Here is a 13,194-nt window from a genome sequence, read left to right as displayed (position 1 = left end):
CTCTCTCTCTCTCTCTCTCTCTCTCTCTCTCTCTCTCTCTCTCTTCCTCTCCCCAGCCCATATTCCTTTAACCTCTACCTGCGGCGCCAACTTCCATCTCCATCGCTCACTCTATGCAACTTTAACCCAAGCTGAAGCTTGCGAGCGCGAGAGAGCCAGAGCGTGGACCCCTTGTCTCGTCGAGAAGGCGACGGTCCACCCTGGAACTCATCCTCTTACGACTCGTACGAAATGACCCGTTGCCGGCGATTGGAGCGAGGAAGATTCGCAGGTCGAACGGCACACGCCATCTCGCGAGTACCGAGCTTCTTGACCTTTGCGACTCGGCTCCGAGTGACTCGAGCTCCTATTCCTGTATGACTCGGGTCGCTACTTCTATTGGACTTCAGTCACTACTCTTGTACGACTCGAGATGTTATTTCTTTACGGCTCGAATCGTTCCACCCAAATGACTCTAGTCGCTACTACCCTACGACTGGATTCGTTCCCCCGAACGACTCTAGTCTCCGATGGCGGCGGTCCGTGGCTAGGCAGACTGAGCGGCAATTTTAATATTGGAGCGCCTTGGCCACCGTCCATTTGGCCGCGGAAGACAGGCGACCTGGCCGGCCGGCGAGGGTGGACACCGACACCCCCCCCCCCCCCACCGGAGGGGGGGGGGGGCAGGTAGTGGATCAATGCGGCCCGGATCAGACGGAATCGACACCGAAGTCAGAGTCGGAGGGGTTGGGAAGGAGAGGAGGCCAAGTGGAGGGACGGGTTGGAGAGATCTGACTGGTGTTTCTAATGGATTGTTTAAGAGTTCAACGAATGGGAGTTTGATGAGGATCTCGTGGGGTCTTATTTTGCATTATTTTACTAGATGGGATCAGATCAGTTCTGCTGCAATTTAACCTCATCACTCTGCCCCACCTCTACCATCCCATTGACATTTCAGTTTTTCATACCCCCATACCGCCGTCGCATTACGCTCGTATTGTCTTGTGATTATATTTATACCACCTACCTTCCTCTTGGGTTGTCTTAACCTCATACCATCTTAGTGTTACCTTCGTTTTATCGGGTGCTTATCCTCATCCCTTGCATCCTTGTATCCCACCCTTCGTAATACCCTCGTATTGGCGTCTCAGTATGCTGATGACACCCTTGCACTACCCACATGTTTTTGTCTCTTCTCATACCAACCTTCTGCTACCCTCGTGTTACTCTCGTGATACCCTCGTGCAGCCCTCGTATTTACTAATACTTATCCTGCTACCCTCGAATTACCCCCGTATTATCCTCGTATTGCCACCATCTTTGTCTTTTTCTCAGCCGGAGAACCTGCTGCTGGCCAGCAAAGCCAAGGGCGCCGCCGTGAAGCTGGCGGACTTTGGTCTGGCCATCGAGGTGCAGGGTGACCAGCAGGCCTGGTTTGGTGAGTACAAGGGTCGGGGTACAAGCGAGTTACGTGTGGTGTACAGTAGTACAGGCGTGGTACACAGCGGTACCCAGCGATACAGTCGGGTTAGAGGCGAGACACATGCGATACATGCTGTTCTCGTGATATAGGCTCGGGAATACACAGTTACTTTTATGCGTAGCTAATAGTTAGTGTTGTTCAACCAGCTCAGTACGTTTATCGCATTATTTTATAGTATCCTCACTAACTGATAAAAATGGCGGCGCTGCATTCCAAAGCAAGCGTCGCTTGCAGCATCATAACCTGTCAATTCATCTTCTATCGGTGTTCGGAATTTGTTTGGTGGCGGCGATGCGACCTGGGGCGCCTCACCATCGGCCTCCGTCCAAAATCGATGGACCGTAGCGGTGAGATACGCGCGCGTTTCAGGCCTGATTGGCGCCCAGAAAACGCGCCAGTGACGGTTTCGGAGAGCGCGGGAGGGCGGGAATGCTGATGAGACGATCAGCTTACGTGGCGGCCGCTGATTGGACGAGAGGCCGATTTGGGCGGAGCTGATTGGAGCCGCGCCCCAAGATGCCCGCGGCTGATTGGTGAAATATGTGTCGTTGAACGACCCAAGCCGACGGCGGTGGTGTTACGTTTCTCCATCAGAGGCCAGACACAGTTTTTGGGGTTATGGCGTCGTTCGCCTGTGGTATGGTCATCTGTAAAAATTGCAATCTTCTTTTCATGGCCACGATGAAATTATTTTGGGCTGTAAAGCAGTCGTCGTCTAGCCTTGTAATGAATGCTTTTTGTCAACTACTTCGAGATACAGTAGTGTTGTAGGAAATGTCTGATAAGTTTATTTCAGCTAGGTGTAGAATAAACTCATCAGCATGCCCTCAGAATGGTTTGACCTTTAGCTACAACCGTTAGCACGACAATTTAAAACTACTCCATCCATGACAATGGAGCAAACTTCACCTCGATAGTAACACAAAAGGGCCGATCCATTTCTCACTTAGCCCGTCAACACGGTACCATCTCTCAGTAGTGACACAATAGGACGTCCTCTATTTCTCAGCCGCCTGGTTAGGAGAGTCTACCCGTGTCCACTGTCGCTGAGCAGAGGCGGCGGCGGGGGGGGGGGGGGGACCAATTCATTAGTGGGACGTGTTCCGGGCGTTTCCGGACGTGTAATCGGCTCCGGTCCGGACTGATACGAGCTAAATCGCCCGCGGCTCGGCCAGGACGGCTCAGATATGGAATCCACGTCAGAGGGTAGATTCTGGTAGCGACTCGGGTTCTAGATCCGGCTACGACTCTATCTTTGGCTCAAACTCAGGCTAGGTGACTCAAGCCCCGACTTCCCATCCAAGTGCTGTCTGTACTTGGGCTTAGTTCGTAATTCAAATCCCGCTTTTCCTAGCCCAAACTGATTCTGTTCCTATACTCTGTGCTGCTTTATTGCTTCCTGTATCTTGCTCCTGATTTGAGATTCATATTTATTTCAACTTCTGTCATTTATTTGAAAGTCGTATCCTTATTTGCTCTCCCATAGGTAGAGCAATATGATCAGCGTGAAATAGCTGCTGGAACAGCAAATAATCCTGAAGGATACTAAAGCTTACACAAACAGTAGACTGGCGCAAACAATAAAGTAAATCCGGAAATGGCACATGCAATTTAACATAGATAGGTACCGAGAATGTCTCATGCGCTGCCACCACCACAGGGTAGTAACTACCGAGCGCAGAACACCAGACAGGGTCATCAGTTCCCAGGGGACTCGTGCCCTGACCTGGCACTGGCTGAGTCAGATTGGATGACTGGGCACCTGTCACCGGGGGGTCGTCAACCCCTGGCTGCACGGACTCGTGGGTACTGGATGATGAAGGTACCAGATTGTTCGGTGACTGGTTCGCAACCGTGTTTCGTTTCAGGGGAGTTCTGGCTAGTCTGGGATAGAACGGATAGTCTTGTTTAGACTTCACAGTCTAGGGGTAGACTAGCTAGTCGCGTAGCATCGATCGTGAATAAAACTCAATCATGTCTGATTATTTACTAGTCGCGTACACTAACTGATCTACGGGGGAAGCTGACGGGTCTGGGTCTGGGTCTGGGCCTGGGCCTGGGCCTGGGCTGGGCTAGGGAATGGATTGCGAAAAGGTAGGCTGTTGGGCGTTGCTGTCATGAAACTGTAAATCTGCGAATTGAGATGACGGTTAGACGGGTTAGACGGGTACGCTAGTACAAATGCCGGTGGGCTCAGAGTTGCTCGTTTCTTTTTTTTAGTCTGTTTTCAATAACTTACATGCATTTGATAGTATTTCTTTTGCCAATAGTTTGGGATCTTTGCAGTCAACGGGTGATCGAAGGCGCTGCTTTGAAAGTTCAATGCTCCGCTAAGGGAGCTTGGCGGCAGATATCAATTTGGATTACGACTACACTTTGAGCCCACCAATGCATTGGTGATGGCCGATGGCCGTTCCAATTACTATCGGTTTCACGCACATTTATTAATTATGCTTTCGATAGGAGCACATGATAAGTGCAGCTTTCCTTTAAAAGGAAACGCCACGTTTTCCACGCACATCCATTTAAACCTGTTATCGTCTTTATTGCCTCAGGGCCTTTCTCTTGACCCACCCACCATCCATCAAACTCTCCATCCTTCCGAGGCCATTTTCTCATCACGAAGCGGACTTACCCCTGCCTTGGGGATGCCTTCCTTAATGACATTCCTTACGCAGACGTTTTGGAATGCGTCTCCAACTATTCACTCGCCGTTCGCGCGTTCGCTGGAAAGCTGATGGGGGCGCTCCCCACGTCTTTGCCGGTAGATTAAAGGCGATCTGTCGTGGTCCGACGACCTCCGTGGGGTGTGTGGGACGATCTAATGACTTCTGCCAAAATAGAGCAGCCGCGATAGAGCTGCCGAGCCGAACGCAGTTGCCGCGATGTTCGTTTCCGATGGGACTTTGCCCCGGGGCTTGGCTGTATCGATCGCGTTCCGGATGGGTGTGCGGAATTTAGGATAAGCGTGGGTCTAGGCGATTGATTGATGCCGATCGAGATGGAATTGAAATTGATTGATTGAGGTTCGGCGCCAATGAAACTAGGTATAACTCTACTTGGGGGGGGGGGGTACCTGGAACCTCTTTTGCTTTGATCACCATTCGTGTGATTTTGGTGTTCAAAGTTGAGTACCGTAAACCGGGGTGAGTTGATATGGGGTGGTGAGTTGATATAAATTGCTCGAAAAATGTTAAAATGTGTGATGCTCATCCATTTGTAAACCAATTTTCAGTTTTATTTTTCTGTGAAGTGAAGCAACCAATAAGTGATGCATATAGTTGAGAAAGGCATGCATGTGGTGCAGTGGCTTCTTAACACATTACTTTTTTCAAAGTCCTTTTTTTCTTCTGATTTTGAAACTAAGGAAAAGTCCCCACCCTACAGCAAATACGGTGGATATTCATGGAACAACATGCACTGGGAAAGAAACTACCATCAATTTACTGTTGATCCCAGGTAGTTTTGGGTTTCACCTATAACAACGCTTTTTTATAATTTTAAGAAAAGTGACAGGTGGTGAGTTGATATGCCATCAAGTGGTGAGTTGATATGCATGATACGAGCTGATACGAGGCTGGTATGCATGCAAAGTAGCATGAAATATGGGTCTGCAGGTAAGACAAAGTCAATTAGACCAACTCTTCACCTTTTCTCTCCCCATATCATTCCATCAACCCCCAAAAGCTTTAGTTTTTTTTTTCTGAATGCTTGAGACGAGGCCTGTTAGTATCACTGATGTTAGTTGTCGGACTTTCGTCCCCGTCTTTAGTTGAGATGTTAGTTTCACAACGTTTCAGCCAGTAAATTCTCCGGCCATACTCAAATCTGCGTCGATAGTGGAGTGGTTAGAACCGTGTACCATCACCGGGGAAACCCGAGTTCGATTCCCGCTGACTACAGGAGCTTTCGTACGGTTTGACGCGTGCGGCGCAACGCCACCAACATCCAGGTCCTTCTGAGGGGCAAAGAACACCTGACGAGTGACGACGGCCGGAGAGTAACTGGCCGAAACGTTTTGAAACTAACATCTCAACTCAAGACGGGGACAAAGGTCCGACAACTAACAACAGTGACCCCAAAGTATTTTTTCTGTGGACATACCTAACATGCAAAAGGCACAGCACAACTCCCTGTCAAGTCTTAAGATGGCTCCCTACAAGCTACAAAGGAACACTATAGAACACCTATATACATACAGATTAAAAAAATTGTTATAATTATCCGTAGTTTCGAAAATGACAGAACTGTCGTTTCTGTATGGCTAACAGCGCGGGAATTCTGATCTCGTGAAACTGATCAGTTTTCCTGCTTGGCAGTTGCCAACCGAGAATGAGTGACAAAATGAAATGGAACAAACAATATAAAGAAATTGACTGGTGTTTTAGCCCTCCCCGGATTCGTGTTTTGCCAGCGTTTAACATATAGGGGGGGGGGGTCCGTTGGAATTCCATCGTCGTTTGGCCCCTGGTGGAGCTAGAGCTTCGCGGAAAAAAACGAGCGTGTTGCCCGAGACGCGAGGAAGCTGATGATAACCAACTTTAAGGTCCTAGGTCATTGGTTAACCTTCCAGGCCAGGTCAATTACCCAGAAGTCGGGAAAATATGGGGTTATTTGAAGTTCGTAAAGCGCGGTTATTATTTTTTGGCGGCTGCTGATCACGAATGTCTTGTTAGTTTTGATCACAGATGTCATCGTACATTTAGGCCAGGTCAGGTCAGGTAAGATCAACCAGTAGGTGTCCTGCCGGCTATCCATAGGGAGTGTCAAGTGTCGACTACCACTGACGGTGTCGTAACATGTTACAAAGGCACTAGAACTACTTCGTAAATGATCAAATGCATGTTAAATTCGAAATCGGCCCGAAAAACTACCCTAGAAACATGTCAAACTCCAAAAAGTGAACCGAGGTCACCAAAGGTCAATGACCTGACCTGACCTTCAGGTGACCTTGACAGTTGACACCCACAATACTGCATGGGACCAACATCAATTACATGTTTGGACGTTACAATCACAAAAAGACTGGAAATGCGCGGATAATGTGAGCCGACTACGCCAAATCGCGATTCCGGCCAAGCGCGGTCTCGAGAATCAGGTCACAAGTCAAAAACCATTTGAGTCAGGGTCATGAAATTTTTAGAACATGTGTAAAATTGATAAACTCGAGAGTTACTGAAAGTTTCGTCGCGATCGGCCGCTTTTTGCGCGAGTTATGTGCGAAAAGCCGAGGTGGTCCGTTCGCCCGCCTATAAGTGCGAGGGTTAATTTTGGCTTTTGATGCCGAATTCTGTTTTATGTCGCTTATTTTACCTGACAGAATACAGTCCGAATTAGATTCGCTTCAATTCACTTCATTAATATTTTGTTGACTACCAGTCAACAAAAGCTCAGAAGTATATGTATTCTTTCATTTCAATCCACTATCTCTGTCAGAGGCATATCATCCTTGACCCGCAACTGACAATGTGTTTTAATTACAAGAAAATACACTTGTAATTCCAAAATATATTGCCAGTTTTGATACCGTTGGCTTGAGGACACGTGACTAGCCAAGTTCAGAATGTTCTAAGTAAAACTAAGTATCATAAAGCGAAAAAATGATGCTGCTAAAATCAAGCCATTTTGATAGCGCTGTGTTGGACATGATTGCGTTTTCATGAATGTGAGGTCTGCTGCCAAACTACTACCATTTTTCTGATGGTTTCTTTCAGGATGTGTTCTCTCATCCTTTTTTTAAACACTGGCATTTTATCAACTCACCTCTGAGCCTCTTTAGCCGAGAAATTTTGAAAAATCCAAAACCATATCAACTCACCACCCCCCAGGTGGTGAGTTGATATGAACTTTGGCGTTTTAAAAAAGGGGCTTAATATATACATTTTTTATTCATTTTTGCTGATTGCCTCCCCAAGGCATGTGCCATGAAACTGGCACGAGAAGAATTCCGTAAATGAATGTAGCTTTTAAAGAAATCTAGAAAAACCTCAAAATCCATATCAACTCACCCCGGTTTACGGTACTTGAAAGACCTGCCTGACCTGCCTAGCCGCTACACATCGCTTCCTGAACTGAACTTCTCGCACTCCCTTCCAAGCGTTCCTGCATTCCCTGGAATTTCACCTTTCAACCTGCACTTGCACCTCTCGCGTACCCCGAGCCAGAGCCTTCCCCATCCCTTCTCGTCAGGCCGAGGTCAGCGTGCGTGACATTTCCGTGCCCGGAGGCCCAGCCGCCATGCGGAAACGGTTCCAATTCGTAGTAGGCCGGAATTATGGCCGGTGTCGTCGTTAGGTGTGGTGCCGGCGTCGTGTGCCTTTGAAATAGTCACGGGTGGGATTAAATGAAGCTGAAAGGTATTGGAAGGTATTGGAAGGTATTGGAAGGTATTACTGGTACCTGGACCCGAAGAAGAGGGAAGTGGGGTATCCATTTTAGGATTAATGTGTTGGTCTAAGGATGACGAGTGTTTTGGAATGGAGTTGGGTTTTTATCTGTTTCCGGAAGTAATTTGTGTGATGGTGCTTGATTCGCGATTAAGTGGAGTGTGCTGTATGCAGGGAATGCGCACATTAACATAATTATTGAGTTTGTATCCTTGCAGGGCTCGGTTTTGTTTTGTAGATGGAGGCTGAAGGAATAAGTCATGTATTTTACATCGCATTTGAACATAACACTCAGATTATTTTTTAAATTAATGGTATTCTTGTAATTCGTTGACCCATGTTTTTCAATGCTTGTCATTTGTGCCAAACACAAGATAAAAACAGTGATGCTTCCATCATTGTTTCTAGCGGTATACCTTATACTGGTTCTGTCGTCAATAGACACTGGCACCATCTACTCGAGCTCGAGTCCTGCGTCACCGCGCGTCGCGCGCCATCTGTTGGTGACCTCTGTATGTTCTGTTTGCAGGTTTCGCCGGTACTCCCGGCTACCTATCCCCGGAGGTACTGAAGAAGGAGCCGTACGGCAAGCCTGTGGACATCTGGGCCTGTGGTGAGTGTTACAGAGGAGGGATGTTAGTTTGTCCAGTGTGTTGCAGGAGGGGGATTGAGATCTAGTGTGTGTGAGGGAGAAGAGAGAGCTATGAGGGAGGAGACGGAGTAAAGAGGGGGTGGGACTTATGCCGAGGAACGGCGCTACACGGTAATAAAGACGGCAGGACCGAAAAAAATGGCTGGTAAATGACGTGAGCTCGCCAAGCAATTATTGTCAAGTTGTAACAGTGTTAGTTAGAAAAATCGACAAACTTGCAAGACGTTGTTCCCACTGGCGTGCTAGGCGTAAATAAAATTTAATAACATTCATATTGTTCCAAATTTCGGGGCCGAGACGACGCTGTCCCCTAATGCCCACATCTCTCCCCGGTCGCACATTGGCCGGGCAGTTTTAGTATCCGAGGCGCGCCTCTGGGAAAGGCAAATGGTGCGTCTCAGGCGCCGGCCTCCGCCCGAGTCTGGTGACCTGCATTATTGAGGCGGACACTGGTAAAAGTCAGAGGTCGCGACATGTCTGAGAGGCGCGGCGGGAGGTGGCAGAAGAGGGGAGGTTTGGGTGGGGCGGACTCGTTTTAGAGCTGTAAAGGCGTGCGTTACTTAGGATGCGTAAAGGTCGTGTCACAAAGTAGCTTAAAAATCCGTCGTACTTTTTCTGCTGCTTTAGTAACTCTCTTCCTTGGAAACATGTTTTGGCAGTACTGGGCTCATATTTCCGCAAAATTTCAGGGCTTGGTCAAAGGCATTTATTTTGAGTAGAACTAGGAATTGATGCGGCAGCGCGTTTTCGCTGTTTTATGTGTGTGTGTGGGGGGGGGGGGGTAGGTGGACTTCCTCTGATTGACGACAAACCACAGAGTAACTGACATTTACCCTGATAACAAAAATAAAATCTTTCCTAACTCGTGGCGCAGCTTGTCGTCAACCACGTCCCCTCCACGTGCCTTTATCAGCCTGGCTCCTGTCCATGCGCCACCCATCTGTTCCTCCACGCAGCTGGTGATACAGCTGCGAGTCTGCTGCCACTGTGACCTTCATAACTATGACCGGGTGACCTCCTCTGACCCCGTCTGACCCCATTTGACCGTCTGTTTCGGCACTATTGTCTGCCTGCCGTTGCCAGGCTCGGTGGGACCATCTGTGCCATCGCCCTCCTTTAACACAGTTGTGGTCGGCGAGGGGTCTGCACACTTGTGGCGACAAGTGGTAGTGTCACGAAGCTAGGCTGGGGTGGGCTAGGGAGATGTGGGCATGGTCAAGTTGATGATGTGGTTGGTGGGAGGCTAAGGATTGTGATTTTGAGGCACTTGATGTGTGCCAGTTGCTGTAGATATTTGGGCAGATGATGGAGGGATTCCAAAGTTTTGAAAGAAGCACGATGTTTTACGCTTTATGGGATCACTTTAGGAAGTTTTTATCGCTTATTTTCTTATGGAGTATCGCGGATCATTTCGTCGGCCTCCTTTTCGATGTCACGCCAGCCAGAAAATTGTATCGCTGTTGGTTCTCAACACTGAAACATCCTCTACACGATAGAGGCGTTTTCATCCGATATATCCCAGCGTCTGAGAGCTCAGGAATAGCCTGTCCGGACCATCACCAGCACTGGAGTCCGAGCTGGAGGATTAAATCCGTCGGAGCGCGCTCGAGGAGCTGTCTGAATCGATCTGAACCCTGCCGACTCACCGGAGACGTTTCAGATGGAATGAGTAAGGTGTGCTCTGTGATTACGCTCGAGTGGGTCCCGGATGGATGTGGGGTAGATCGATCGATGGATCTGGGTAGATCTAGGATTAACTGGTTATTGGATTCGGATGAGTTGAGTTTAGACCGCCTGACGCGCGCATCCAGTTGCACGAGTACGCCTAGTGTGTACCCATGCTTAGGTATGTATTCTATGCCTATGTATCCTTTGCTTATACTACACAATAAACTTTGACCCAGCTTGAGCTAGACCTCGTACACCGATGAGCTTCAGCCCACCGCTCCCTCCCCCGTCCCCTCCCCCAAGTGCTGCGAAATGCTGGATATTGACATGCCAGAGCGCGCCTCTGTTGGCGTCTGCCGGTGATGGAATTCAATAAGATCGCCCTCACGGTGTCCCAGGAGACAGCACGAACCACCCAGCGGTCGGTGGTATGTCTTAGCACGACTCCAAACTGGGATCGTTTGTCAGGGATGTGCGGCTGCGTGTGCTCTATGGGAAAGTTGTGCCGCCGAATTTTATCCATGGACCTAGGAACGAGACAAGCGAGGCCATCGAAGGAAACTTTGTTGGAATTAGCCGACTTCGTTCAGACTGTAGTTTCGTTTTCTAATTCTACCGAAAGCCATAGCCGTTTGGTCAGAATGTATTGGCATTTCCCGTGCGGTATATTCCAGAAGGTTCCCTCGACGGGAGAAAGGCCTGGCTCATACACGAAGTTGGAGCAAAGTAATTTAACTGCGCTGATCCCGGCCCGCCGACACATTAGGGGAATTAGCTGCTGGAGCTGCATGCCGTCGCCGGGACACTGTTGGAGCGTTGTTTGAATTTCACTGGGGAGGGGCGATTGGACACCTGGGTGCTGCTTGGGTGAGGGGGAGATCTATGGAATGTGGTTGACATGATCGCAGAGTAACACTTCTGGGCATACTTGGCGAAACACAACTACAAACACCTTTCGTAGGTAAGTACCCCTTTCATAGGTCTCAGGTTTCTGTCTCTGTCTTTGGGTTTCAGTTTTTCTATCTATTTTTTCTCTCTCTTTCTCTTTCCTTTTCCCTCTCTCCCTCTCCCCGACCATAACGATGCATCGGCGTGCTTTCAGAGTGACTAAACCAATCACCGACGCTCATTCCTACTGCTGACGTCATTAGTCCAGACCCGCTGACCAATCAGCGTCCTTCTACGCAAAGCGCCGCTGCATAAGACCGTTGAAAGCCGCTCTGTCAATGGCTGCCTACTCTAGTCAGCTGCCTAGTCTGGTCAGCTGCGACGGAAGCTCATTGAGTGCGCTCCGCCTGCTGACGAGACCAATCAGGGTGTCTGGGACATGTGTCGACGTCATTAGTTCTTTTGTCGGCTCGGTCTGCGGCTGACGCGGGCCCTATTGAAGCTGCAATGGGATGAAAAGATCGGCTGGATGTGCTGCGATTGGGGAGATAAAAGACTTGTGTGTATGAGAAGCGTGCATGAGTTGGTCTTGATAGGCCTTTTTTGGTGACAGGTTCAGGCGGAGCTGTTATGGACTTGGTTGCCTTCAGCCTTACTTCTGTTTACCATATGTTTCGAATGTAACATTCGTCTCCTCTCCGCCTCCTGTCTTTTCTTTCCCCTTCTCTTGATTTTCTCTCATTCGCCTGTGTTGTGCATATGCTTCTATCCATCCATCCATTTATCAATTTATCTTCCTATATTCTGTCTCCCTGTCCGATCTCCCGCTTTCCTCTATCATATTTGCCTTTACATCCACCACCGCATCACGGTGCCTATATATGTTACCCATTGTATCTTCCTACCTTGTTGCCCTCACCTCCTTTCACGTTGCATTCCGGTCAGGGTGGTTTGAGGAGAGGAGAGACTCTGACAGGGACAGAAGGGGGAGCTGGGAGAGTTCTTCTGACCCATCCCAGATCCCTCCGTGTTCCATCCATCGCTGACCTCCCCCCGTTCGTTGCCCACCATCCACCGTCCGTTGTCCGCGTCAACCGTCTACCATCCTCGGTCCGCCGTCCAGCGTCCGCCATCCACCGACCGTCGTCCGCGTCAACTGTCTACCTTACACCGTCCACCATCCACCGCCCACCGTCCACCATCCGCCGTCCACAGTCCACCGTGCGCCATCAAGCATCCACCGTCCACCGTCCACCGTGCGCCGGTGGCTGGCCGGCAGCGTCCCAGCACCCAATGACGCCTGGCTCCCTGCCAGTACGGTCAGCTATGTGCCGGCTCCCAGCCACGCCACCGGCACAGAAACACAACAGGCGCAGCGCCAGCGTCTCACCCGCCCTCCCCGGACCAGGAGATGGGTTGCTAGGAGGGTCAGGGGAGACTTCTGACCCGACCAGTGACCCTGGGTCATCCCAGAGACTCTCCCGCCCTCCCCAGACCCTTCCCCAGGAGATGGGTTGCTAGGAGGGTCAGGGGAGACCTCTGACCCGACCAGTGACGCTCCAGTGACTGCCCCAGTGACCGTGACCGGTCCTTCAGACCCTAACTGTGAACCCCCTGACCTTTCAGTGGCCCTCATGTGTCTTGGACCTTTCCATCGGCCATCCTGGCATTGCCATCAGTTTTAATGCTTCTATCAACTTTCCTTATGAGACCCTTTCGGGTGCTTTTCTGACCATCCCATGGTGGCCCTTCTGACCCTACCTAAGACCCTATCTCACTTTGACCTGCGACTGGTACGTGACCTGAACTTCTGGCAGCAGCTTCTGCTAATGGGCGCTACAGAATATTCACAATGAGATGGAACGGGACGGGACTGGGTGGCTCTGCATGGCGTCGAGTGCGGGAAGGTGCATTACTCGCTGACATGAGTCAATGATGAGAGAAATATCCCATCCTTGACCTACTGGTGGACTGTCGCGTGTGACATAGCCGCATGTTCGTGATGCCGGATGAGCTGGAAATGTTAGTAGGTCACGTCACTAAAAGGAATTCGCTGATGCTATTTTCTATTTTCCATTGTATTTTGTTTCGTGATGTTCTCTGGAAAACTTCCAGAGACTAGCGATGATCTAATTGTG

General features: G+C 49.6%; 1 protein-coding gene across 1 annotated transcript in view; it reads left to right on the top strand.

The window, feature by feature from the left end:
- LOC122371662 (calcium/calmodulin-dependent protein kinase type II alpha chain-like) overlaps positions 1-12,375 on the top strand; it is a gene marked incomplete at its 3' end in the record, with an annotated part of 66,990 nt that extends 54,615 nt beyond the window's left edge. Inside the window, exons 7-9 of the mRNA XM_043348124.1 lie at positions 1,315-1,417; positions 8,378-8,483; positions 12,180-12,375. Coding sequence (XP_043204059.1) covers positions 1,315-1,417; positions 8,378-8,483; positions 12,180-12,375 — 405 coding nt within the window. The remainder of the gene's footprint in view (positions 1-1,314; positions 1,418-8,377; positions 8,484-12,179) is intronic.
- Positions 12,376-13,194: the final 819 nt, after the last annotated feature.

Source organism: Amphibalanus amphitrite, unplaced genomic scaffold (genome assembly GCF_019059575.1).
Source record: "Amphibalanus amphitrite isolate SeventyFive unplaced genomic scaffold, NRLGWU_Aamphi_draft 001268F_arrow, whole genome shotgun sequence".
Classification (NCBI taxonomy): domain Eukaryota; kingdom Metazoa; phylum Arthropoda; class Thecostraca; order Balanomorpha; family Balanidae; genus Amphibalanus; species Amphibalanus amphitrite.
This window is presented reverse-complemented; position numbering and strand designations above follow the sequence as displayed.